The sequence below is a fragment of the Acomys russatus genome, chromosome 29 (assembly GCF_903995435.1).
Source record: "Acomys russatus chromosome 29, mAcoRus1.1, whole genome shotgun sequence".
In the NCBI taxonomy this organism is placed as follows: Eukaryota; Metazoa; Chordata; class Mammalia; order Rodentia; family Muridae; genus Acomys; species Acomys russatus.
The window spans coordinates 19012832-19040448 of record NC_067165.1 but is presented as its reverse complement, the minus strand read 5'-3'; the positions used below and the strand labels follow the sequence as shown (position 1 = coordinate 19040448).

The following is a 27617-nucleotide window of genomic DNA, read 5'->3' as shown; positions in this document are numbered from 1 at the left end:
CCAACTGATGTCCTGTTACACGGCTAGCCTGCAATGTGCTACTGTCACGTGTATTATGCACACATATGCTCTGTACTTGGCCAGGTTCTGTGTACAACAGAGTGAAGGTTAGTAAGAGGACACAGGTAAGAGGACACAGGGTGGGCACAAGGTGGTCATAGAGCGCCCCATTAAGTTCACTTATGACCTTTGGGAGTCAGTGAATCTCTTTGGGCACCCTTTTTTATTTCAAAGCAAGGTTTCTCTGTGTAGCCCTGCATGTCCATGAACTTGCTCTATAGACCAAGCTGGCCTCGAACTCACAGAAATCCACCTACCTCTGCCTCCCAGGTGCTGGGATTAAAGGCGTACGCCACTACACCCAGGTGGACTCCAAATTTTATCTCTCCTTCTCTTCACTCTTATTTCACCCCCTTAATTTTGGTGTTCTGTAGGGGGTTTTATTTGTTTGGTGAGTTTTTGGTTTGTTTTTCGAGACAGGGTTCTCGTTATCTTGGCTGTCTTGGACTCACTTTGTAGACCAGGCTGGCCTCAAAATCACAGAGATTCATCTGCCTCTGCCTCCTGAGTTCTGGGATCAAAGGCGGCACCACCACCACCACCACCAGCTCTTCTTAATTATTTTAGTCAGCCTGCCACTGCAGGGTTTTTACCAGACTGACCTAGATTTCACTATGTAGCCCAGGCTAACCTGGAACTCAAGAGCTGAGTTCTCTTAATCCTCCTGGCCTTAGCCCTGCAGTGCTGGCACACAAAAAGAAAAAGTTTCAAGTGAAAGTTCTTGGGGGGGGGGGGAGAGAAAAAAAAAGAAAAAAGAAAGTAAGTTCTGGCTGGGGGATATGGCTCAGTGGGAGAAAGTTTGATTAGCATGCATGAGCTTCTGGGTTCAAGCCTCAGTACAAGAAAAGAAAAAGAAAAAAAGAAAGAAGAAAGAAAAGAAAGGGAGGGAGGGAAGAAGGGAGGGAGGAAGGGAGGGAGAAGGAAGGAAAGAGAAAAGGCATTCAAATGAGAGGACCTTTCAGCTCTGTGGAGTGTCTGACCCAGATGCTGCCGCTGCTGCTTACTGTAATTAGAAAAGAGCCCCGTGAATTAACAACTGCCCTCTTTAGCATTAACTGTGATTTAACCTTCTTTCCCCTGGTTCCACTTACAAGCTCTATCAAAGGGAAAATCTTGGACTATGTAAAGAATGGAGCCCACGTTTCCCTAGCAGCACATTGGCTTCTGGTCACTGTGAGCACATGGGCTACTTGGTAAACAATGGAATGTCAACTTGAAAGACTTTGAAAACTGAAGCAAGGTCAAAGAGCCCAGAGAACTTTCTTTTAAAGCTAACACGGAATTACATACCTGTGCTACTGGCTACTGGTACTGCAGTGGTAAAATACACCTGCTCGACTTTTGATGCTTGCTGCTGAGGAAAACAAAACACAACACAATGAAGTCACACTACGGCCATGCCAAGACAACAGCCATCCAAGGCTCCAAAGCTCCCCGATTGCAGTGGTCACCCAAGAAGACAGAAAAGCCTGTGTCCAGGCATTTTTGTACTGAAGGGTGTTTTGTTTATGCACTGATATGAGGTCACTGCAATGGCTGACATTCTAGCTAGCTTTGTCCCCATTACTTGGCTGCCTCCCAGCTGCCTGGTCCAGCGGGCTTTATGTGTCCAGAGACTCCTCCAAGGCTGCTGTTCTGAATCGATGCCTTCTCAGAGGGAGCCCTGGTCTAGCTTTGTCTACCTCATTCTCTTGTGAAAGCTGCAAAGTTCCCCTTTTCCCCTCAGGGTCTAGCCTGACCACCCAGGGCAACCTGAGGCTGTCACAAGCACACAGCACTATGAAGGCTCAGGAAAGTCCCACTGTGGGTCTTGGACTCGGCTAAGCAAGACTCATGTCTAGGGTTTGTCACCTGTCAGACAAGTGACTGGACTTTTTCCTTTGTTTTTGTTTTGTCTTGAGACAAATTCTCACTATATAGCCCAGGCTGGCCATGGACTTCTGATAAACCTGCCTCTGCCTCCCAAGCGTGTCTTGAAATCCTGTCTCTAAAAAACAAAAAACAAAACAAAGCCAAAAACCAAAAAACCTTATTAGACCCTTGTTTTCCTATAAAGGTTGGCGTGACAACTGAAGAGCCTCTCAAAGGACTCTGCAGATGCATGAAGTGGCACATGAGAACACTCAGCTTCGAGCAAGCAGCAAACACCAGCCTTCGGGTTGCTGCTATGAAACCATGCACTGTGCACAGGCCCACAGCACTCAGGAGGCTAAGGCTAGGTCAGGAACTCAGGCCAGCCTTGGTTACTTAGTGAGTTTGAGACCAGACCTAATACAAGATACTTTTGTCTCAAAAAATGAAACAGGCAAAAGCCAAACAAACAACAAAACCAAAAAAACAAAACTGTACTAGCATTCCACTCTAATTTCTATTATATTAAAAGGTTCTAGGGGTTGAAGAGATGGCTCAGCAGTTAAGAGCATTGGTTGCTCTTCCAGAGAACCTGAGCTCAATTCCCAGCATCTACATGACAGTCTCTACTTCCAGTTCCAGGGGACCCAATGCCCTCTTCTGGCCTCAGACACTGCACACATGTGGTACACAGATATACATGCAAGCAAAATACCCATATACATAAAAATTAAATAAAACAAAGTAGTTTTGTATTTTTCAAGTCTTGTCTTAAAGGGACCCTCACCCCCACTCCCAGTGACAGGGTTTCTCTGTGTAGCCTTGGCTGTCCTGGCCTCATTTTGTAGACCAGGCTGGCCTTGAACTTATAGTGATCTGCCTGCCTCTGCCTCCCAAGTGCTGGGATTAAAGGTGTGCGCCACCACTGCCTGGTGGGATTTCCTTTTTTTTGTTCATTTGCTTTTAAGACGGTTTCTCTGTGTAGCCCAGGCTGTCCTGGAACTAGCTCTGTAGACCAGGCTGGTCTCCAACTCACAGAGATCTGCCTGTCTCTGCTTCCTGAGCACTGGGATTAAAGGCGTGTGCTCCCACGCCTGGCTTAAATCCTATTTTAAAACACAACAAAATGTGCTTGAGTAAGTCTGGGAGGACTTGTGATTGTGGCTGAGACACAGACAGCACTCTAACGAAATGACGGGCGCGGGGGAGTGGAGCGCACTGGTGGAGCGCTTGCATAGGTTCAGTCCCCGACAGAGGAGAAAAACCGAGAAGAGACACAAGTGCCTGCTCTTCCCCCACCATCTCTTTTTCTTTACATTGGGGGGTGAGGTGGGTGGCCCACAGGATCTGGCTTTATAGCCCAGGCTGGCCTTAAACTCAGTTCTCCTGTCCATATCTTCTGAGCAAAGGGCTTATAGGCATGAGGCCCAACTTTTAAAATATGCAAATAAATCACACGAGAAAAGACTGACATTTGTTTTAACAGTTCCCCAAGGGCAGATCCAGAAAAAACGAAAAAGACTCTAAGCAGGCAGCCTGGGACAGAATGCTGGGAGTAAAGGTGTACGCCACCACGCCTGGCTTGAATGTACATCTTGTACTGCAAAAAGGACAAAGGAAGCAAAACCACTCTGCCTCCCTGGAACATTCCTGGGCGTCTGGAGTCTGCAGGCTGCTGTGAGTCCAACCTTTTGAAGTTACAGGTGGAAGCTGTAGTCTGCTAATGTTGAGCCAGATGCACTGCTATCCTGGGACACAAGCAGCCCACAGGCCACAGGCTGGGCATGCCTGTGTGGCTCCAGATGACGTGATTAGCTTCACAGGGAATATTCGTCCAGCTGTTTTCACTAGGTAAAGTGTAAAGGCTCAGGTGCCTTCCCTTGGTAAACTTTAAAGTTGTTTATCTTTGTCTTTTATCTTAGATATGATCCACTCCCCTGGGTCTGCAACACTCTACTGGGGGAAATAGTTACAAGGAAACATGTTTCAAGTTGGACATGCTAGGCGTTTCCCCTTTGAAGGCTGGGGATGCATTCAGTGGTAGAACACTTGCCTAGCATGTGCGATGCCCTAGGTTCAATCCCCAGTAATACTACAAAAACGACAGAAGGAGGGGCTGGACATGACCTTCATATGCACATCACCCCATGGGGTGTGCTCCCGAGTCATACTTACAATTTGTTCTTGGTTTTGTGGTGAACTGGTGGCTCCGTTCAATATCCACTGTAAGTTCTGCTCCCCCATGACTAGGCTGGACTGCAGGATCGCCGTGTTGGGAGTTGGGGTGATGGTTATGGTGGGATTATTAGTTAGGACAGAGTTGGCACCCAGGGGCAGAGTCTGGACCATAGCAGGCAGGGGCTCAGTAGTACTTTGTGGTGGGGCTGGTGCTGCCACAGCTGATGCCACTGTTGCTGCTGATGCAGAAGCTCCAGCAACCACCGAGAGTCCTGGTACGATGGTCTGGGGTGGCGCCTGGGGGTGCGGAAGAAACTCGGGATGGTTAGCAGCAAACTGTGTGCTGTGGGGAACAGGCACTTCTGGAGGTTGTAAGAGAGCAGGGGGGCTGCCAAACGCAGCTGGCTGGGAACCAGGTCCTAGGGAGGGAGCAGGTGGTGGAGGAACGGACGGATTTGAGGCTGGTAGCAGAGGCTGGGGTGGCTCGGAGATGCCAGGCTGCAGTACAAGTGGAAGAGATAAAGATGCTGGATTTCCTGCAGGTGGTGGGACATCACTGACCAATTCGGCATCACCATTAAAACTTTCAATCAAGGCAGCTGGCAAGGAAAAGAAGAAACAACATGGATCCCAATCCCAAGCCTCAGAGGCACGAAAACAGTCTCTTCGGGCCAATCACTCCACTGCTAGCTGGCCTGGCTTCTCGCTTTCTTTTCTGTCTTGAGTCCAAGTGCCAGGCTTCCTGATCAAGCACACTTTATAAAGACAGGTACTAAACACATTTAACCAGAACAGAAGTGTCCTGTGGTTCTTCTGCACAAAGAAGAGGCAGACTTTTTTTTTTGGATAATGGGTCAGGAGACATCTGGCACTGGAAAGCTGTATTGCATAGACCCTTCCTTCCATTCCAGCTCAGAGCTACCTACACCTAAGAAGCCTCATTTGCGGGTCTCCCCGACTCGTGAACAAAGCAGCTCACTAGAGGGAAAAGTCCACAGCTCCTGCTGGTGTTTTGTTTTTTAAAGCCAACAAGAGATTGAAAAGGAGACCTTCCTGGACCATTGCGGGGAGTTGGAAAAGGATGGATTGAAAAGTGAGCCGTACCTGTCTGCAGAGGATCATCCTGAATTGCAGGGTCATCTGAATTCTGGAACATAGATTCAAAGATGATTGCTGGTGAAATTGTGCTGAGATCCTGGTCCTGTGTCTGACAGGGAGAAAGGCATGAGACTTGCCATCCCGAGGCAGTCTTCCCCTTGAAGACCACACACAAAGCAGGGGAACTAGAATGATCTTTTGATAGGATTCCTGTGTCTATCTTCCTGTTGTAGGTTCTGGAGATGGACCCAGGGCCTCGCATACCTCAGGCAAGCACTCACTCCAAGCTACATCCCCAGAACTCAGCTTCTTTATTTTGAGGCAGCATCTCATTAAATTGCTCAGGCTGGTCCTGAACTGACTGATCCTATTACCTCGGTCTTTCTGCAGCGGCATCACAGGTGTGAGCCATCATGGCAGAGAGAGGAAGAGAGGGAGGGAAGGAGTGAGGGAGGAGGGTGGGTGCTGAAGCCCCTGAGGGTCTTCAGAGCAAAATCCCTGGCTGCAGAATTAGTGGGAATGACTGTCCACATAGAGGTGAGGATGGGCTAAGCACTGGCTCAGAGCAGGACAAACAACAGAGCTGTGCAGGTCCAGAGGAACCAGTGTTCAGTAACCAAAGCGGCCAGTGGCCACCCCCTGGCGGACCCAGCCCCTTCTCAAAAAGTTGAGCAGACCAAAGCCATTTCTAGGTCTCATGTACAGAGACACCCTTAAGACAATAACCTCATACAAATTTACCACCTGAGAGACTGGAGAGATGGCTCAGAGGTTAAGAGCACTGACTGCTCTTCCAGAGGTTCTGAGTTCAATTCCCAGCAACCACATGGTGGCTCACAACCATCTACAATGTGATCTGATGCCCTCTTCTGGCCTGCTGGTGTACATGCAGACAGAGTGCTGTATACATAATAATAAATAAATCTTAAAAAATTGCCACTTGAGACTACCGAGTCCCCATTACTAAGACACGTCACATTAGTCCCATTGCTTTAAGGAACTATGACCTTGGTTTGAAAGACTAAACTGTTTCCAAATCTGGGCTAAACACTGGGTGCCAGGAGCATAGCATATAGCTAGGTGAGGGGACAGGCGTCCTCTCTAGACAGAGATCACTCTGCTGGCAATGGCCTTCCTTTCCACAAGCTTCTTACAGTCCCCATTTGTCAGGTCTCTTCCCTGATGGCCTGATGGCTCCCAAAAGCTTCAAGGTCTTACGTCATAGTCCTGGCCAGCACGGCCTCTGCAATGGTATACAGTTGGGCTTCAAGATGGCTCTGTGGCTCAAGGAGGCTGCTCATGTAGTCTGACGTCCTTGCTTTAATCCCCAGAGCCCAAAAGTTGTACACACAAGTGCAACATTGGTGCACAGATGGGAGTAAATAAGTATTAAAGGAATACTGTCCTTAGGTGGCTTAGAGGGCATCCAAACTGTCTTGAGTATAAAATTTAGAAAATTTGTTCTGCAATATGGAGTTTAATTTTTTTCATATTTGTCCTCCAGATTAAGCTGCCGCCAACCTAACAGATGACTCTCGTCTGTTTCTTCACTGTTAAGTCTAACCTGAGACTCCCTCGCGATGTTTTTCCTTAAGTCTCACACGACAGGAGCCCAGAGGACAACTCTGTGACGCCAACTCTTACTTTCACGGGACTCCAGCGACTGCACCTAACTCACCAGGCCTAAGTGGCGAGCGCTTGACCCACCGAACTGTCTTGACAGCCCCTTGTTTGAATTTATTTGGTTTAACTTCATTCTTTTCAGGTACTCGATGCCCATATATCAAGCCTGGCTTGGTTTGGTTTATTTTGTTTGTTTGTTTGTTTGTTTGTTTGTTTGGAGAAAGTCTCACTTATATAGGTATGGGTTGATCACAGATTTCTAGTAATCCTCTTGCCTCAGCCTCCCAAGTACTAGGGTTAGAATTACATACCACCATGCCTGGGTTTTTTGTTTTGTTTTTCGAGACAGGGTTTCTCTGTGTAGCCTTGGCTGTCCTGGACTCACTTAGTAGAGTCACAGAGATCCGCCTGCCTCTGTCTCAAGAGTGCTGGGATTACAGGTGTGTGCCACCACCACCCGCCTGCCTGGTTTCACTTTTAATAGTTCCTGTTTCTTACTGAGACTTCCTATTTGCAAAAACATTCATTTAGGTCTACAAGCAAATGTTAGGTATGAAAAGTTACTATCTGGACTGAAAATTCAGCTCAGGGGTAGTACACTTGCCTAGCATGCAACACGCACGCACGTACGCATGCACGCACGCACAAGGTGAGGGTAGAACTCAGGGTATTGTGCTTGCCTAAATTCCTAGCCCCCAAATACACATTTTTTTTTATTAATTTATTCTTTTTACATCTCAATGTTTATCCCATCCCTTGTATCCTCCCATTCCTCCCCCCCCCCATTTTCCCATTATTCCCCTCCCCTATGACTGTTCCTGAGGGGGATTACCTCCCCCTATATATTCTCATAGGGTATCAACCAAATACACATTTTAATATTGCTCCCAGCCATGCTGATTCTGTGGCTATAAGGAAAGCACAAGAGCATATGCTTTATTTTCTTCTAGTTTAGAGGCAGGTTTAAGGTTTCTCAGCATGGTCTCAGGCTGCTAGGCTCCAGTGATTTGCTGGCCTCAGTCCACTATTAATGGGAGGTGTACCATCACACCCAGATAAGAACCTACAGCCTCCTAAGTGCTACTGTTGACTCTATTAACCCCACACTTTAATAAGATAGAGCTTTCCAGTTCAGTGTGGTGGCTCACATCTGTAGCCCAGCATCTGGAAGGCTAAAGCAAGAAGATAGTCCTGAGTTTGAGGTCAGCTGGGACTACACTGAGTGAGACTGTCTCAGTCTGCAAGACAATTGAAAACAGGGAGCATTTCCCACAGCGGCTATAAAGTCACTCAGTCACTGTTTAAACACGTTCAATTACATTTATTCATTATGAAGAGTGACAGAACACCTAGCCTGAGCACAAACCTCAAAATTAGTGTCCAGAAAACATAGAACAGCGGGGCTGCTTATGCTCAGACTCCATGCAGTGGTCTGCACATCGCTGAGCCACAACGACAAGTTGGAATGGGCTTGTCCCTTAGTGGAGGCCTGCATAGAAGCCCCCTTCAAATGCCCAGCCAGATGAGCTTTAAGAAGGAAAGAGCCTAAGGCAGTGAGGCAGGCAGGGTTGAGAAAAGTCTAGGAACTCTGAAATCTACACATTACACATTACAGACTGCACTGGGCTGCATAGTGCCTGCTAGAACAGTACTCAATACATATTTGCCTAAATTAGTAAAATAAGAATCTGGGACCAACGGCCATCAAATGAATGGTCTAAGCAAAAGGCATTCCCAAGGTAGACAAAAAGAACCCTCCATGTCAGCGACTGAACACAGCTAAGCCCAGGAGACTCCAAACTGGCCACTCTGGGTCAAAGAGGGATTGTCCCAGTGCCCTCCTCAGGAACTTACTGTACTGGAATTTTCATGCAGTTCAGAATCCGTGGACAGAAGGCCCAACTCACTCAGATAAAGTGAGTGATTTGTATCCTGTGAAAGAAAAAAAATTCTAACTTGAGCAACAAGAGCCATAAATGAAAATTATAGAGCACATTACATATAAAATACTTGATTACCAAGTTCTTAAGGTCCAAATGTCTGTATATATCTATCACTTAAGGAAGGTCAGACATAGCCAAAGCAGAAGCTAAGTAGACAGTCTCATTAAAAAGAAAACAAGCACCGCATGTTCTTACTGGAACACCTCCGTGTCTCCTCACTGCCTCCACTTCTGAAGCAGGATGCCACATAGCCCAGACGGCCTGTCTACCAAAGATGACCTTGACTTTATGACCATCCAGCCTCCACCGCCCAAATGCTGGGATTGTAGGTGTGCTCACCTGTTTTCTGTTTTGTATTTTGTTTGTTTGATATTTCAGATAGGGTTTGTCTGTGTAGCCCTGGCTGTCCTGGAACTCACTCTGTAGACCAGGCTGGCCTCAAACTCACAGATCCGCCCGCCTCTGCTCGGATTACATGCATGCGCCACCAAGTCCAGCTCTGTTCAATTGTTTCTTTAAGTGGTTAGTAGTGGTTGGTTGTTGTTTTAACTTTATGTGTCATCTGTGTACTATGTGTGCGTGCTTCAAGAGAGCTTTGGATTCCTTGGAACTTGAACTACAGACTACAGTAAGCCTCCATGAGGGAGTTGGAAATCGAACCCAGGTCCTCTGGAAGAGCAGCCAGTGCTTGAAACCTCTAAACCATCTCCAGCCAGTGGTTCATAGTTTTAAAATTACCTTATGACTCACACTGCATAAACAAAAAGCAAAAAACAAAAGCTGGAAAAACATGAAATTACTAGTATTTGTATAATTTCTCTCATTATAAAGTGACTCATTTGCTCTTTGTGTGAACTAGAAAAGTATTATTTTATATTCTTATTCGAAATACAAGAAAATTGATGCTAGGAAAGGGAGCGATGTGCCCCAATCTCTAGCTAATTAAGAGAAGACAAATGTAGTGCTTTTGACTGAGAAGTCAGTTCTCCTTCCGTTAGTGTCTCCACATGGTTCCCCGGGCTCCTCCTCAGAGCTGTGCGGAGGGTTAACTATGCAAATCCGGCTGCTTAGGCAATTCGGAACTCTGGATTCCTGGACGTGGGTCACAATCCCAACCGTTTATCTAGTGGGGCCCTGCTTAGACTCCCCTGGGCCAGAGACCCCCACCCGTGTGGACATTCAACACACACAGACACGCCTCACGTCTCCACATTCTGCTTTCCAGTTCCAAGTGGACTTGGACCGCACACTAGAGAAACCTCGCTGCCTGCACTACCCCATGCGTGCTGAGGAGGAACAGCAGTCACAGTGCAGAAGATCCGTGTCATCTGTGTGAAGAGGTCAGCAGAAGGCTGGCGCTGTCAATGCTGGACTCCGGGCACTGCAGATAGGCCCTGAAGCCCGAGACCAGGACACAGCCTCTGCTGAACAGCACATGCAGATGCAGAGATGCACCCATGACACCGAACACTGAGGGACTCATGACTCGGTGTGATGGCTATTGTCAGTTGTCAACCTGACTATATCTGGAATTAACTGAACCTCAAAACTGGCTGGACACCCCTGTGGAGGGCTTTTTTGCTTAATTGGATCATTTGAAGTGGGAAGTGATCCGCTTCTGATCAGAATCTTCGAGGTGGAAAGACACACCTCTAAGCTAGATCCTGTGAGGTGGGAAGAGGCACCTCTAATCTGGGCCACGCCTTCTGCTGAAGTCTGTATAAAGGGCAGAAGATGAAGCTCTCTCTCCTTTGTCTGCTTCTTCCTGCCCTTGCTAGCAAGGCCCTTCCTCCACTGGCTCTAGAACCTGCCTCTTCCTACTTCTTCAGGACCCTGGCCTATGCTGAAGACCAGCTAAGACAGCCAGCCTCCTGGATTGAACAACTAATGATTTTTTTTAAATTACCTTTATTTTATGTGCACTGGTCTTGGAGTTACAGACAGTTGTGAGCTGCCACGTGGGTGCTGGGATTTGAACCGGGGTTGTCTAGAAGAACAGTCAGTGCCCTTAACCATCTCTCCAGCCCCAATTACTGGATTCTTAAATCTTCCCAGGTATGTGTATAGGTAAACATGTGAAACATTCTGTAAGTTCTGTTACTCTAGAGAACCTTGGCTAATACACTCAGTGTTGTTTACAGTTCAAGTCTCCGTGCACTGCTACAAAACGAGAAACTGATTATGACTTAAAAAGAGCAGTTTTTGCCTGGCTATCAGATAAAGAGCAGGACCGGAAGTGTTCTGCCTAAGGCCATGTGATTGCTGACACAAGAATGGTTTGAACTGGAGCTGCTGAGCAGCAGAGCCACCCTCTTCACAGCTAATGGGAGCTTGTCTAACAATGCAGGCTCTGGATCTCCACAAGCTGTTTAATTTCTCCTTGCTCTAAGGGTCTTAATCAATAATGTGGGAATGGTAACAATACGTCATGGAGTTGTGAGTGAGCAGCCCCCAGCAGATTCTGGTGTGTATTTAAATTCAACAAACATTAGTTATCATATAATTATTAACAACTTAGAGGCCTTTATTATATATATTCTGGGTGTGCTGGAGGGGGGCGTAGCTTACACATGAAGTCAGAGGACAACTCGTAGGAGTTGGTCCTCTCCACTCAGCATGGTTCAGGGACTCAAGCTCAGGCTTGGGGCAGGCACCTTTACCCACTGAGTGTCTAACCGGCACTGAGAGCGCTTCTGAAAGGGCCCTTCATTGTTTAAAAATTAGAAGGCACAACCTTCTGAGTATGCCGTCCCTCCAAAACTATATACCTTAGTTCATACTTTCTGAATTTCATTATTTCCAAAGGGATTAATGGCTCAGTCAGCCTGGAGCTAAGGAGGGACCCGGCAGGAGGCCAGAGGTGGTGCAGATGGCCCTTCGCCTCAGGCTGGAGCAGAGCTGCTCGGGTGAAGAGTGAACTGGGAGGGATCTGGAGCAGATGCCGTGTCAGGGAAGTCTGGGGGGGGGGGGGAGGAGAAAAGGAGCTAACAACCCACTTAGCCTAACCAGGTGTTGTGGTGCACGCCTTTAACCCCAGCATGCACTTGAAGCCAGCCTGGCCTACAAAGTGAGTTCTAGGACAGCCAGGACTACACAGAGACATCCTGCCTTGAAAACCAAAAATGAGACAAACAACAAAACCTAATAAAGCCACTTAGCTACCCACTGCAAAGATCCAGGACAAAAACCAGGAGTGGCCCGGAACAAAGCGCCTCAATCCCAGATACGCGGAACTGACAGCCTCCTCCACCAGCTTCCAGACCTTCATGCACAGAGCACTCACTTTCCAGGGTTAACAGAGAGGTCAGCAGATGCTGCCGAACTGCAAGCAGCAAGAGGCCTGGCAAGACGGCTCAGTGGGTAAAGGCTCCTGCTGCCAAGGCTGATGACCCAAGTTCAAGCCTCATGACCCAACTCTGTGACTGTGCACTCAATCAACAAAATGGAACAGAAAGAGCAAGCAACAGCAAACCTCCCAAATTTTTTCTAGACTGGAGCTGCAGGAGAGCAAGATGTCGAGGCAGCTCAGAGTTTAAGAAAGGGATGGCTCAACAGTTAAGAGCACTCGTTGCTCTTGCAGAGGACCCAAGTTCAGCTCCCAGGACTCACACAGCGGCTCTCAACCAGCTGTAACTCTAGTTCTAGGGTGCTTTTAAGAGCACCAGGCACACAGGTGGTGTATACATACATTCATGCAGGTGAGCACCCATCCACATAAAATAAAACAAATAAACAAAATCTTTCAAAAAAAAAAGCAACAAGCCAAATCATCTAAAGCATACAGAGGCCTCCTCCGAGTTGCAGACAACTCAAGGGGCAAGGGACCCCTCCAGACGAAGCCTGGGGCTCTGATGTTGACGGCTGTGTGAGGCAGCATCAGTTTCTGTTCCAAAAGTAGTACACACTTATCACCTACTACAGTCACAAATGGAAAAATGTCACTGTCATAAGAGTTCCAAGTCAGGCATGGGGCCTCATGCCTAGAATGCCAGGACTTGAAAGACTGAGGCAGGAGAGTTATTGTCGATTGAATGAGATTTTTTTGTCTCAAAACAACACCAAACCCAAAACTACTAGGGCTGGGGTGATACCTCAGTCAGTAGATTTCAAGCCCAAAACCTATGTTTAAAAAAAAAGGGGCTGGGGGGGTGGCACTGAAGAGATGGCTCAGTGGTTAAGAACATGCATTGTTCTCGCAGAGGTCCCGAGTTCAATTCCCAGCACCCACATTAGACAGCTTACAACTGCTTGTAACTCTAGCTCCAGAGGATGATGTAACCTCAGGCACACGCATATAAACAGCCATACACACGTGTACGTGCAAATAAATAATAAACAGAAATATTTTTTGAAAAAAGCTGGGGGTGAACACTTGTGACCTGCGCACTGAGGGGAGACAGGCATGAGGACTCCGGAGGCAATCTGGATGGTCAGCCTGGCTACTTGTCCCATGCCAATGTGAGAGCCTGTCTCAAAAGAATAAAAAGAGAGAAACAGAGAGTGGCTCAGGAGCAACACTTAAGGACGTCCTCTGATCTCAAGCAGGTGCACACACAGCACGTACTCCCTAGTATGTACCTGTACATATATCAACACACATGGGAGTAACAGAGAGACTCTACCTGCGCCTTGCAGAGCCAGTCAACGGCTTGTTCGCCCTCATGCCTACTGGATGCGAATACAGCAGGGCGGAGCAGGGAGGCTGCTGGTGGACTTTGGCTTCCACCATCCCATTGCAGAGACACAGAGACTAACTCTGTTTCTTTTTCCCCTAGTTAACCGGGGGACTCAGCAGATGTAGACAGCACTGTCCTGGGGTGCCCAGGTCAGAGCAGAGACAACAACAACGCACCTCTGAGCCATTGTGTTGAGGAAGCGCACTGTATGCAGTGCCTTTGTTATCGTGACCTTTCATGTGACTCTTGAGACTGTACTGGGTGCTAAATGTCTTCTCACAGCCATTACTGGGACAGAAGAACGGTCTTTCACCTGCAGGAATGAAAATGAAGAAGCCATGTTAGTTTCGGCACCAGGAAAACTCTCCCCTTCTAACTCAGAGAAGGGCTGAGTAAAAGCTGCTCCAAACAGAACCAACTAGTGCTGACTCACAGTCTTAAAGCTCCACGCAGAGGGAAGTGGCAGCACTGGCCTACGCCTGCACCTGGAGGCCTGAGGAGACGGATGCTTCCTCACAGCCTATCTCCTTTCATGGCTTAAGGCTGAATTCTGGACTTGGTCAGTCATGAAAGACACAGGCCATGCTGCCGGTGCTCACTCTCTCTCCTAGTTTTACAGGTCTCAAGAGGAACCTGGATAGAGGTCTGCTAAAGGTTAAAGGGAAAACAGAGATTGCCCCAGCCATGGCAGTGCACACCGTTAGTCCTAGCACTTCCAGAGGCAGGCAGATCTCTCAAGTTCTAGGCCAACCTGGTCTATCTAGGTAGTTCCAGGAGAGCCAGGGCTACAAAAAGAGACCCTGCCTTGAAAACAAAGCAAAACAAGAAAGAAAGAAAGAAAGAAGGAAGAAAGAAAGAAAGAAAGAAAGAAAGAAAGAAGAAAAATGGAATCCATCCTAAACTTACCAGTGTGTGTACGGACGTGAGTTTTAAGGTGGTGGCTTGCTGCAAATGCTTTTCCACAGCCATCATGATCACATCTAAATAAGTTGTTTAAGCAAAGACAAACAAAAGTCAGTAGAGTAGAGAACTTTATCCTGAGCACCCTGTGCACACAAACTAGAACAATGTCTGGAACACAGAGATCAGATTGGTCACAAGGGTTTAGAGATGGGAGTGAGAGGACGTGGAAAAACAAAAAAACAAAAACATGGGAGCTAGCAAGATGGCTAGGCCAGGCAGAGGTGCTTGCCACCGAGCCTGATGTCCTTAGATCCATCCCTGGAACCCACATGACAGCAGAGAAACAACTCTAGCAAGCTGTCATCTGACTGCCACAGGTGTATGGACACACCACAACACACACATACACACACACACACACACACACACACACACAAATAAACAAACAAATAAATGTATGTATATAAGAAAAAGGGAAAGTTAAGATGGCATAGCTGGAGTCAGCAGGAACTGAGAGTCCAAGATGGGACTCTTTTGGCTGTAGGTAAGTCAAGTGTTGAGAGCATCCCAAGGATAAAAATCTAATTACCGAGTAGACCTGTGCTGACAGTCAAAGTTTATGTAGAAAATCTATGGCTACTGAATGATTATGCATACCAAGGGTAGTAAAAGAGTTAGACCTACACACCTATAGCTATAATCCCAGCACATAAGAGGCTGAGGCAGGAGAAGGCTCACAAATTCACAGATAGCCTGGGCTACAAAGTGAACCTTGCCTCAAAACAGGGAGAAAAAAAGTAGTACACCTGAAGCCAGAAATACAGCACAAGAACACAAAGCAAGATGCGAAGCTCTGGCTGTGCTCGAGAACTGGCCAGGATCCCCCACACTTAGCTCACTCCCTCCCCGTCTCAGGCAAGGTCTCTTGCACCTGGGGCTGGCCTTCAACTCACCCTGCAGATTACAGGGCTAAAGCTTACGACCGGGGCACCATGAATGTCTGCTGAGCTACACCCCTAGCCCCACACACTTTCTTGAGAATCAAAGCCAGGAACAATCTTCACCTCCTCAGGATTACTAATGCATTTATCACATGCTCCCTTTAGGGCATCTCTCATTTCCAATCTTATTTCATTTTTGTGTTCATTTGGGGTGAGAGTGTCTGTCTGTCTGTCTGTCTGTCTGTCTGTCAGTCAGTCAGTCACAGGGTCTCAGTATTTGGCCCAGGCTGGTCTGGAACTCACAGATCTACCTGCCTCTCACCCCTACTGTTGAGATTAGAGGTGTGTACCACCAGATGTGTGCACACCCTTTTTAAAATCTGCTTTCTCAAGGGCACGGTTTATGTAGTTCTTCACATTGCTTTACATAGCAAGAAATTAATACTTGTAGATATGACCAAATAGATTTTATTTTTAGTCACATATAATCACCACTGTATCTAGCTAGGTCCCTTCTAATATTCAAGACAAAACTGTTTTAATCATCACAAAAATAAATCCATGTATCTATATAGAAATAAGAGTCCCCCTAGCAACTTGGAGGGAAGAGTGTTTAAGCATCTGCAGAATAACTAACAACTCTAACCCTTTGTTGTTCAAGGGGCTGAGACTCAGGAACATATCTGTAATTTAAAACCTCAATTTCATTTAATTGGTGTTTAAATGCTAGCTGTTCCCAAACACTTTTCAGCTGCCCCTAAGTGGCTACAGAGGGTGCATGACTGGAGAATGGAAAGGCCGAACAGCTGATGTTGTAACCTTAAGCACTATCCCCTGTCAGAACTCAGGGACACTGTTTATGGAAAATGTCAGCTTTGGCGATCCTGATAAACCGATTATCCTATAAAAATGTCATATACTCATCGGAGGCTGCCTCTGAACACTTACTGAGTACCTGGAACTATGCCACACGTTATGTGTGATCAGAGAAAAAAGATGGGACAAAAGCCACCTCGTGCCTTCTGTAGCCAAGAACTAGCCATAACGCTCAGGGCTTAGCTTTTAGAAAGGAGATTTATCTACTGTGGACGTTGGGGCTGGGGACTCAAGAGCATTTGCTGGCTTTGTAGAGGACCCAAGTTTCATTCCAGCTTCAGGAGACCTGACACTCTGTTCTGGCCCCTGAGCATCAGCACACATATGACATGCACTCACACAGATACATACTTACGAATAAAAATAAAATAAAGACATGGATTTGGACATATTTACACAAAAAGCCATGTGGTCCTGGATGTATACACGCATGAGGCATTAAATGCAGCGGCGAATGAGTAAGCGGTGACAACTCAGACTGCGCATGCTCAGAAACAGCGTTAAGTCCCTGTTCTTAGGTGGGCCTCCCTTCTCCACGCGCCCAGGCACTTTGGCTGACAGCATCAAACACTCTACAGCTTTGTGGCTCTTCCCACTCAACGCAGGATGCTTTGTTTTGCTTAGAGGGAAGGGTGTTGACACAGGGTCTACTCTGTGTCCTAGGCTAAGGTCCTCAGCATTTCCCTAGTACAAAGAAAAGCATCTACTACAGGAGTCAGCTTCAACAAACACCTTTAAAAGAATACACAACAAAGAAAGACATAACGGCCATGCTCTTGAGCCGGCCTGCACTCCTGGCCCGGCAGCAGTTGCTCACAGCTACCCTGTGGTAAGTACGATAACACTATCAGAGAAAGAAATGGGTTAAGGGTTTCTTCCTACTCTGGAAACGTCCTAGAGCCTCTCAGGATACCCAACAATTGGTGGCAAAAAGAAAACAGCAAGACCTACCGAAATGGCTTTTCTCCTGTATGGGTTCGAATGTGCTTCCGCAGATCACTGAGTGTGGTGAAGTATTTGCTGCAGCCTTGAGATTCACAGTTAAACGTTTTCCCTGTGTGAAGCCGCTGATGTGCTTTCAACCTGCAAAATGTCCCAGAGAGATGCCCCATGCAGAATGTACCAGAGCCTCCCAGCGCCAGCCTAACACACCATAGGACCAACTGCACCAGAGTGCTGTACCAGAGCATAGTAGCGTCCCAAACTCAGCCAAAGAGAAATGGAAACACCACAGTGGTGTGAGCATTAACCAAAACCAGACTCCTTTGGGTTCAATTCCTGGCTCTGAACTACTAGGCAGGGCCCGTACAGAACTTCTCTGTGCTCTGTCTACTCACCAGCTGTTATGGGACCAACACTTAGAATTGTGCCTTGCACAGCGCAGGCATCAGTATGAACCATTATTATTTCTCCCACCAAGTACTAACCAGGCCTTTGGCTTCCAGGATCAACAAGACCAGGCACTTTCAGAACGGTATGGTCTTAGCTACTGTTATTTTATGCCTGACAGTGAAGATTTGTGTAAGTTTGCTTACACAAATATGGAAAAAGAAACAGACATCAGGTGGGCAACACCCCGCCTCTCAGGACAGAAGACAGTTGTCGCAAAAGCTTTGTGCCAACTTAGCCTCGTGCTAATGGGAAGATTACTCTAAGCCAGCTACTAACACCCTGAGATCATGATGTCAACCCCCTGAGATGCAGAGCTGCACAGAGACATGCCAACATGTCTACCCAGCCCATGGGTCGTAAGCTCCAACGATGCCTTTTAAATAGGTGGGAACAACTATGTCTTCCAAGTCCCCAAAGCTGTCATATGCAAGGAAGGAGAGCTCTGCGGCCTCAAGCTCAGAGTCAAGAGGCTGGCGGAGCCGTGCAGTGGCTGACCTGTACAGTGTGTTGAACGCCTTCTCACAGCCCTGCACGTCACACTCAAATGGCTTCTCCTTTGTGTGCACTCGCACGTGGATCCTGAGGCTGTAGGAGGTGAGGAAGGCCTTGCCGCAGCCCTCCTGATTACAGACGAAGGTGTACTCTCCTCGGTGAGTCTTCTGGTGGGTGCGTAGGTTGCCTGCTGTGCTGTAGGTGCGGGGGCACCCCTCAAAGGTGCACTGGTACCGCTTCACCTGACGGAGGACATGGGACACCTAATCAGTGGGGGAAATGGCTGCCTAGACCTCATCTCTCCACCTCGGGACACGGTGACAGCAAACTTGTAACCCTTAGCTTAGTAAAGACTAAGGCCAGTAGCTTCTGTCCCTCCTGTCCCACTCCACCTCCTGAGTGCTTACATGCACGGATCACCACGCCTAGGTTTCCATGCGATGCCAAGGAGTGGCTATGGGCTTGTATACACGAGGCAAGCACTTGACCAACTGAGCTACAACCCAAACCTAAGTCTGTCTTTATAAAAGTGGTTGTAGGTGGCTGCTGGAAAGACAGCTCGGCACGTCCTGCTCGGCAAAGGACCTGACTTCCGTCCTCCAATCCACATCAGACGGTTCACAACTGCCTCTGACGCCAGCTCCAGGAACCTGTACTCGCCCACCTATACCCCCATCAGTCATAAACACATGCATAACTAAAAATACTTCAAATAAGATTTTTAAAATAAATGAAATAAAAGCTGTCATAAGAATTAGGAATAATTTGCTGGGCAGTGGTGGTACACAGCTTTCATCCCAGCTCTCAGGAGGCAGAGGCAGGTGTATCTCTGAGTCTACAGAGTGAGTTCCAGAACAGCCTGAGCTACACAGAGAAACCCTGGCTTAAAAAAAAAAAAAGGAAACAGAGGGAATCCTGGGTTTGACTTGGCACAGAGACGATAAAATAAGCCTGGGTGGAGGGACAAAGCCCCGGGGAGGAGATGGCCATTCTGTCTCAGAGAGAGTGGTTGATCAAAGGATGGAGTTTTCTGTCAAGTGTCAAAGAGAACACATTTTGGATTTTATGGCCTATGTCACTACACATCCCTTTGCTCTGTATGTTAAAGTAGCCACAGACAAATAACTGAATGCTGCCATGTTCCAAAAACATTTACAGATACTGAAGTTTGAATTTCATAAATTTTCATGCATTATGAAATATTATTTTGATTTGAAAAAAAAAATCAATAAAAACGTAAGAACTGAGACAGGTACAACTCAGTAGGTAGAGTGCTTTCCCAGCATGCAGGGAGCCCTGGGTTCTGTCCCCAGCAGGACATAACTGGGTGTGCACTTAGCATCTTGTATCTTGGGAGGCAGAGGCAGTTCGAGGCCAGCCTGTTCTACAAGTAAGTTCCAGGACAGGCAAGGCTACACAGAGAAACCCTGTCATGAAAATCACAATACAAAAACCAAAAACAAACAAACAAACAAAAACCCAATAACAACAACAAAAAACCAGTTCAAGGTTGGCCAGGTGTGGTAATATACACCTTAATCCCAGGGCTTGGGAGGCAGAGGCAGCTGAGTTTCTGTAAATTTGATGTCAGTCTGACCTACATGTAGAGTCCCAGGCCAGCTGGGACTATACAGTGAGATCCTGTCTCAAAAATAAAATGATAAATTCAAGATCATTCAGTCATTCTTAGCTACACAAAAAATTTGAGGCCAGTCTGGGCTACTTGAGAGCTTTTCTTCTTCTTCTTCTTTTTTTTTTGAGAGCGTTTCTTAAAAAAAAAAAAAGGAAAAACTGAGGTCAGAGTGTGGCTCAGTGTTTGCCTAGCATGCTTAAGTTCTGGGTTCAATCCTTACAATAAAACAACAAATAAAAAACACTATCAGGGGGCTGGGAAGATAGTTCAGAGGATAAGAGCACTGTCTATTCTTCCAAAGGTTCTGAGTTCAATTCCCAGTAACCACATGGTGGCTCACAACCATCTATAACAAGATCTGGTGCCTTCTTCTGGTGCGCAGGCACACATACGGACAGAATACTGTATAAATGACAATAAATAAAGACATCTAAAAAACCAAAACACTGAAAAGACTCTCCATGGTTAATAGTACACACTGCTCTTGCAGAGGACCTGAGCTCAGGTCCCCAGCACTCATGGACTCTGAACTGAAGCCTCTGCCCTCAGCAGATGCCCATATACATACAAAATTAAAAACAGCCAACTGTGTTGACACACACCTTTAATCCCAGAACTTGGGAGGCAGAGGCAGGTGTATCTCTGAGTTCGAGGCCAGCCTGGTCTACAGAGTGAGTTCTAGGACAGCCAGAGCTGTACAAAGAAACCCTACCTTGAATGCCCACTACCACGCACCCCAAAAAGCAAGCAAACAAACAAAGAAAACCCCAAACAACCCCCTAGTCCCACCTCAAACTCCAGCATTCTTAGCTCTAGGTCACTGGTTCTCAACCTTCCTCATGCTGAAAGCCTTTAATATGATTTCTCATGTGATAACACCCTTATCCATAAAATTTTTTTCACTTCTACTTCATAACTTTAACTTTGCTACTTTATGTATCGTAATGTAAATATCTGTGTTTTCTGATGGTCTTAGTAACTCCTGCGGAAAGGTCGGTTGACCCCTAAAGGGGTTAAGGCCCACACAGGTTGAGAACCACTCCTCTAGAACAAACTGGGTTTAAACAGGATTGAGCCTGTCAGCTAGTCTGCGAGCTACTACGGAAGGGAAGGGAGGGATGGGCATTGGCTCCCCCTCCCTCTTACCTCCCCCTTCTCCTCTCCTCTCCACCTCCTAAAAGGACCTTGCACAAGTGCTTGCTCATCTCTTCATGGTGAGCCTCCCACTGCCACACAGGTCGTGCTCTGTATTCCCTGAACTGAGTCACTCAGAAGGATGCCTTGGTGCCTAGTTAAAGTCATTGCCAGAACAGTTCTAAAACAACGCTCCGAATGGCTTCTCATCAGAGTCCCAATGTCTCAATGGCAGGGTATTCCCGGAGCCCTTCCACACCCTCTGTGACTCAGGCACCAGCAAGCGGAAGGGTCAGCCTGTGCTCCGGCAGCAGCACACTCACCCTCAGGGACTCTCAGTTCCCACCTCCTTTCCTGTGCTCTTTCTCCCTTTCTTTGCTCTCCTGAGCCCCTCTCTCTCTCTCTTCCTTTAACATAGGTCTCACTACCCGCAAGGTCCTCCATAATCACTCCATGTCAACACAACAGTGCCCTCCTCTAAATGCCAGTATTGTGTAACTTTAACACTCACGTGACACTTCACTTACACTGCTAATTATCCTCTGATGTATATGTACTAACTTTACAAATGGAAATTTCAAAACTATCACTGAGGGTAAGAACCGGCACCCTGTCTTCATCATAAGGTCCACCCCAGGGTGGGAGGTGAGAATAGCACGTCATTCTTGAGTTGTCACAGAGCTGACAACGCTGTGACTGTAGTAGCAATGGAACGCCCTCTCTCACCTCCTGCCCTGCTGGCATCTGAATTCTCATACGTGGCAACTTTAATTGTCTATTAGATATTTCCTCCCCAAGGGCCTATCCCTGACTGGTCCGCAGCCCCGGTTTCCAGTGTGACAGGAACCCTTACTCTAGGCTCTCACAGCTTCCTGGGCCACCAGCCCTCTGAATCTGGGGGATCTGCATTCATGGATTTAGCCTACTATGGACTGAAAATATTCAGTTAAAAAAATAGTGCCTGTGCTGAATACATACAGAACCACCTGATATTCCCTAAACAACTTCTAGAGTGTTTACGTTGTATTAAATGTATCATAAGTGCCAGGAGCAGTGGTGCATGCTTATAATCCCAGCATTCTGGGAGGCAGAGGCAGGCGGATCTCTGTGAGTTCGAAGCCAGCCTGGTCTACAAAGTGAATCCAGGACAGCCAAGGCTACACAGAGAAACCTTGTCTTGAAAAAACTAAAAAAAAAAAAAAAAAAGAAGAAGAAGTATCATAAGCAGGCTAAGCTAATATAAAGTATACAGAAGAGGCCAGTCGTGAGACGGCTCAGTGAACAAAGGCGCTTGCTGTCAAGATCAATCCTAGGGACACCTGTGAAGGTGGAAGAAAACAAAGTCCACAAAGTTGACCTCTGACCTTCACATGTGCTCACACACAAATAAGTGCCTGAAATATTTCAAGTATCCAAGGGAATACAGGATACATGCAAACACTGCAATGCCTTTATATAAGCCGCCGGAGTATCCACAGACACTTGAGACAAAGTAGTGTTTCTGGAAATATCCTCAGCGGAGAGAACCACCTTTTCTTTAATGTAGAAGATACAATTAAGATTAAACAAGTATATAATTAAACAGTTTCCATTATTACCTTTAACTGCTGGGCAAGCAGCATGTAGAATTGAATGAATGAATGAATGAATGAATGTCTGCGTATCACCTAAACTTAAACTGCATGACATCAGGGACTGTAACTGTCTCATTCACTTGACAACTTGACAACTTGACAACTTCAGGACTGGCCCTGTAAAGAAGTGGCACTCATTCCCTTTATATTTTGACTGAACGAAACCCAGGAAAGCAGTGACAGGCTCTTAAGGGCTGGGCACGGATGGCTCCCTGGATGAGGGGTCGGCTATGCAAGTGTGAAGACGAGAGCTCAGACTCCGGAACCACATAAAAGCCTCGTGGCCCCGGGGACCACTGTAATCTCTAGACTCTGGAGGCAGAGATGGGACTGCCAGGGAAAGACAGCTAGCTAGACAGGCGGGAATGGGTGAGCTCCAGGTTTGGTGAGAGGTGCTGCCTCAATAAATCAAGCGCAGTGATCAAGGAAAGTCCTGGACATCGACTTTTAAATCCATGAGTACACATGTGCATTTACACATGTGTGAGTATACACTACAGCACACACATGCAAGCTGGTAAGACCTCAGCTTTCCTTGAGGCAGCCCGAGCACTGGATGGTGGGGCGGTGGCTGGAATGGGAACAGTCAGCCAACTATGCTTTCAGGAAAACTTGGCAAATGAGAAAGGGAGAGAGGCCAACGACACCAAGTCAGAAAAGCACCCGACTGGAAAGGTCCTGAAAGGTAGGACAGAAGTCAGTTATGGTGGCACTCAGGAGAATGACTGAGGCAGGAGGGCTGACAGGAGTTCAAGGCCAGGCTGGGCTGCATAGCAAATATCCTAGCTTTAAAAAAAAAAAAAAAAAAAAAAGGAAAGGAAAATAAGAGTGGTGTTGAGTACTAGATGCTTTCTTTCCCACTAACTCCTCATTTCATCTGGAGACAATAAATAAACTGACACCACTATGGAGTGTCTTTCAGAACTATTCTTAAATAGCAACAAATTTCACAAAACCTCCTCAAATGGGATCAGAACACGAAGGTGGGGGGGGGGGGGAAACTGCCCTGTGTCGTGGCCACAAAGAAGATGCTACAGCATCACGTATCTTAAATAAGACTAAACTCCAGCATATATGGGCTTGAGGAGCTGTGCTCCGGAGTTATGCTATGTTTTCTGCCAAGGACAACAACAACAACAAAGGCCCTTGTTCTCATCAAGTTCAAACCAAAAAGGAGAATCGGACAGGCAGGACCATGGTCTGCGAGGCTGCGCTGACAGCGCCTACTCAGCACACCAGAGCCATACACAGGAACAGGACTTAAGCCAGGCTGAGGTAAGCTTTCTACAGAGAGACATCCAGCTAAATCCAGAGACTTTAGGGAGAGGTCACACATAAGTAGTCTATTTGTCAAAACGGGTGTCAGTATCTGTAATAGGAACCCCCCCCTGCCCCACGGGACAGGAGGAAAACTTACTTTTCAGAGAACCTTAACACTCTAAGCCTGAACTGGGCGTAGTGGCGCACACCTTTAATCCCAGCCCTCGAGAGGCAGAGGCAGGCAGACTTCTGTGAGTTTAAGGCCAGCCTGGTCCACAAAGCGAGGCCAGGACAGCCAGGGCTCTGTTACACAGAGAAACTGTCTTGGGAAAAGAAAAAAATCTAAGCCTGACTTTAATTTCCCACATGGCCCCAGACAGTCGTAGGGGACTGCTAAAGGGCACAGAGGGCCCTGGTGAGTTCCCTGAGCACAGAGTGTAACGCTGTGACTGTCCAGGAGGCCCAAGGGCTCAGGGACTTGCGGAGTGTTCTGAACGGTTCTAAGGCAGAAGCAAGCATTTAGCAAAGCTGATCACAGCGCTCAAAGGACAGATGCAGAGGACAACAGGTGCAGGAGATGAGCATGGACAGAAAAGGAAGCTGAGGAATTTCAGGGGACAAAACTTTCACAGCTGGGGGGTGGGGCACGCTGAGATTCTGCTGGAAGAAAAAGAACCCAATTCTACATGCTGCCATAAAGAGAGGGAGTTCCTGGGTCCACACATTCGTAAACAAATGATTGGCCGCTTACAGCTACAGAGCTCACTTGCCTGACAAACAAAAACACCTTAGCGGGGGTGAGGAGTGGGGGTGAGGAGGTGGAGGGCAACCAATTTTGCCCTTTCTTCACCTTCTGTGCCTGCTCCCTCCCCATACGAACACCGATTTCTTCCATTCCAAATGGAAAATCAAAACTCTCGAGTCACAAGTCTAAGTGCTTTAAACTGATCCCATTTTTTCAATGCCCATTAGCACTGAATTCATACATCCATCACTCTCCAGAGCTGTGTTCACACCCCATACCCCTGGCCATGCAGACCTAAGAACTCCCACTTACCCTGTTATCAGCCAATAGGCCTATGTCTTGACTATTACCACCTTTGTAAACTGGTGTGTTATAAAAAGCATTTACTGTGGCATCTGACAGCCCTAAGTTCCAGTCTTAATTTCACCACTTAAAAGGCGGATCCTTCTATTTGCACATGTGTGTGCTCATGGGTATGAGGGTGCGTGCTCGTGTGTGTGAGCATGCATGAGACCGAGGTCACCTTGCTCCACAGCCTTTCTTTATAGACAGGATCTCATCTATGTCTCCTAGGCAGGCCTCTGCCTCCTGAGTGCTGGGATTAAAGGCGTGACCGGCACACCAAGGCCTCCAAGTCTTTTTTGAGAGAGGGTTCCTCACTGAATCTGGAGCTCTCAGATTCTACAGCCAGAGAAGAGAACCCTTAGGTCCTTCTTGTCTCTGCCTCCCAGCACTGTTTCTATGCTTCCAATTTTTCCTTTGTAAGATAGGGACTAACTGTCTATTTTATGGTTGTTAAAAAGGTGAAAATGCAAAATTGTATTAAATCCTTCACTTTTAGCTGTAGGATATTGGTGCCCCCTATGTCCACCATGGGAGTAACTTTCAGTGACCTGGTCCAAGAACATGCCAAGAAGCCAAGAACGAGGACAGATTGCCTATGGCAAGGACTGGTGTCAGCAGCCTGTCTAGGAACACGAGCACCCTCATTTTATAACACATTTAAAAGCTTGGCCTGGTGGTTCACACCTATGACCTCAGCTACTCAGGAAGACATGGAAAGAGGTCCCAGTACAACACTCCTTACGCTACAGAGTGAGTTCAAAGCCATCCTGAACAACTTAGGGAGAAAACACACACACACACACACACACACACACACACACACACACACGGAACTAGAGAGATGGCTAAGTAGTTAGGAGGACCCAAGTTCAATTCCCAGCACCTCCACAGTGACTTTTTTTTAAAAGATGTATTTATTTATTTATTTATTACGTATACAGTGCTCTGCCTTCATGTACACCTGCACACCAGAAGAGGGCATCAGATTCCATTATAGATGGTTGTGAGCCACCATGTGGTTGCTGGGAACTGAACTCATGACTTTTGAAAGAACAGGTGGCACTCTTAACCACTGAGCCATCTCTCCAGCCCTCCACAGTGGCTTTTAACAGGCTATAACGATAGTTGCTGGAGATCGGGTGTCTTCCTCTACAGGTACCAGACGCACATGTGGGGCACAGACATACATACAGGCAAAATACTCATACATGTAAATAAACTTAAATTAAAAACCAAAAGAAGATAACTGGAGAAATAGCTCAGTGGTAGAGCCCTGGCCTGGCCCTGTCTGGCCCTGGGCTTGGTTCCTAGCTCCCCTAAAACAAAAACAAAAGACATACTGCCCATCAGCTACAGTGACATTAATATGAAAGTTCAGCTTGTTAGCTCTAGCAACCAAGATTGCTGTGGGTTCTCCTGGAACCCAATCACACCCACACCCCACCCCTGCTTAAGACAGTCTCATGCTAGCCTTGAACTCTGTAGACTGTCTTTGATAGATTTGCCTGCCTCTGCCTCCTCGGTGCTGGGATTAAAGTTATGCACAAACACGCATGCCACCAACAACAATTTACAGCCTGTCTCAAGGAGAACATGCTTCCCAAAGCAGTTCCTAGTGAAGAAGTCTCACCACATTCACCCTTTCTGAAATTGGAGCTGACCTCTGAACCTCTGGGAACAAGAGCCTGGGAGAAAGAAAAAGCATGCAGGTGAAGAACCGATATGCCAGACAAGTGCCTGCCGTCGGAGGCATATATGATGTACGCTCCACACTGCATAAGTCTCGACTGATCTTCAGAGAACACAGCAGCTTGCCCAGGGCTGCACAGCTAGTACACACGCGAACACTAAGATGAGACCAGGGCTGAAATCATTTGAAGATTTTTTTTTTTTTTTTTTTGAAAAAGCTTGATTTAAATAAGGGGGAAAACACTAAAATCCAGGTACTTTCTCCTGTTCTCACAGCAAAGTGTCAGCAGTACCTAATACAGCCTAAGACCCAGAACTCCTCCATAACCAACTTAAAACCAAGCAGGCCAGGCCAGAGGGCCTCGGTGACAGGGACAGACAGACAAGCAACACACATGCCAAGCTGGAGGAGACAGGCTAACAAACTGGCCCCGCAGAGCCACCAGCAAGCTAGAGGGTTCTCAGGGCCGACATCTGGCAGAGGTTGGTTAAGTCAAAGCTGGGAGGGAAATGAATGGATCCTTAGCGCTACCCTTTCAAGCAGTGACAGTTCCTCTGTCCTAGTTCTCAATGGCACTCCTGTGGGAGCTGAAGATCTGTGAAGAAATGTAATCATGGTGTGCAGAGGGGAGGGTGGGTGTCTCCACGCCAGCACAGCGAACGCCCTGGCGTCTGAACGCAAGATTCCACTCCCAGAGGATCCGCTGAGGAACAAGACTGGAATCAGTGTTCCTAAAATAAAGCACAAACTGCAGAAAGGCTCTGAATGCTGGAGCCAAAGCCCCCTCACTTTTGTTTTGCTCCCTTTTGTTTTCTTGACACAGAATTTCTCATTGGCCTGGAAAGCACCACATAGCCCAGGCCAGCCTTAACTCACAGCAAGTTTCTGCTTCAGCCTCAAGTTGCTGCCATTACAGGCAAAAACCATGCCACTTTTTTTTTTTTTTTTTTTTTGGTTTTTCAAGACAGGATTTCTCTGTGTAGCCCTGGCTGCCCTGGACTCATTTTGTACACCAGGCTGGCCTCGAACTCACAGCGATCCACCTGCCTCTGCCTCTGAGTGCCAGGAATAAAGGCGTGCCACTTCTAACCCCTTTAATCTTACTTAAAATCTGTCAGGCTAAGTAAAGTCAGCTAGGTGTGG

General features: G+C 47.1%; 1 protein-coding gene across 2 annotated transcripts in view; it reads right to left on the bottom strand.

The window, feature by feature from the left end:
* Mtf1 (metal regulatory transcription factor 1) overlaps positions 1-27617 on the bottom strand; it is a 38117-nt gene that overhangs the window by 1322 nt on the left and 9178 nt on the right. The window contains exons 3-10 of one of the 2 annotated variants that reach the window (XM_051171351.1): positions 18037-18275; positions 17101-17232; positions 14336-14409; positions 13606-13742; positions 8665-8742; positions 5194-5296; positions 4087-4688; positions 1351-1414 (exon numbers count right to left, since the gene is read on the bottom strand). In XM_051171351.1, coding sequence (XP_051027308.1) covers positions 1351-1414; positions 4087-4688; positions 5194-5296; positions 8665-8742; positions 13606-13742; positions 14336-14409; positions 17101-17232; positions 18037-18275 — 1429 coding nt within the window. The remainder of the gene's footprint in view (positions 1-1350; positions 1415-4086; positions 4689-5193; positions 5297-8664; positions 8743-13605; positions 13743-14335; positions 14410-17100; positions 17233-18036; positions 18276-27617) is intronic. The other variant, XM_051171352.1, reaches the window with a different exon arrangement.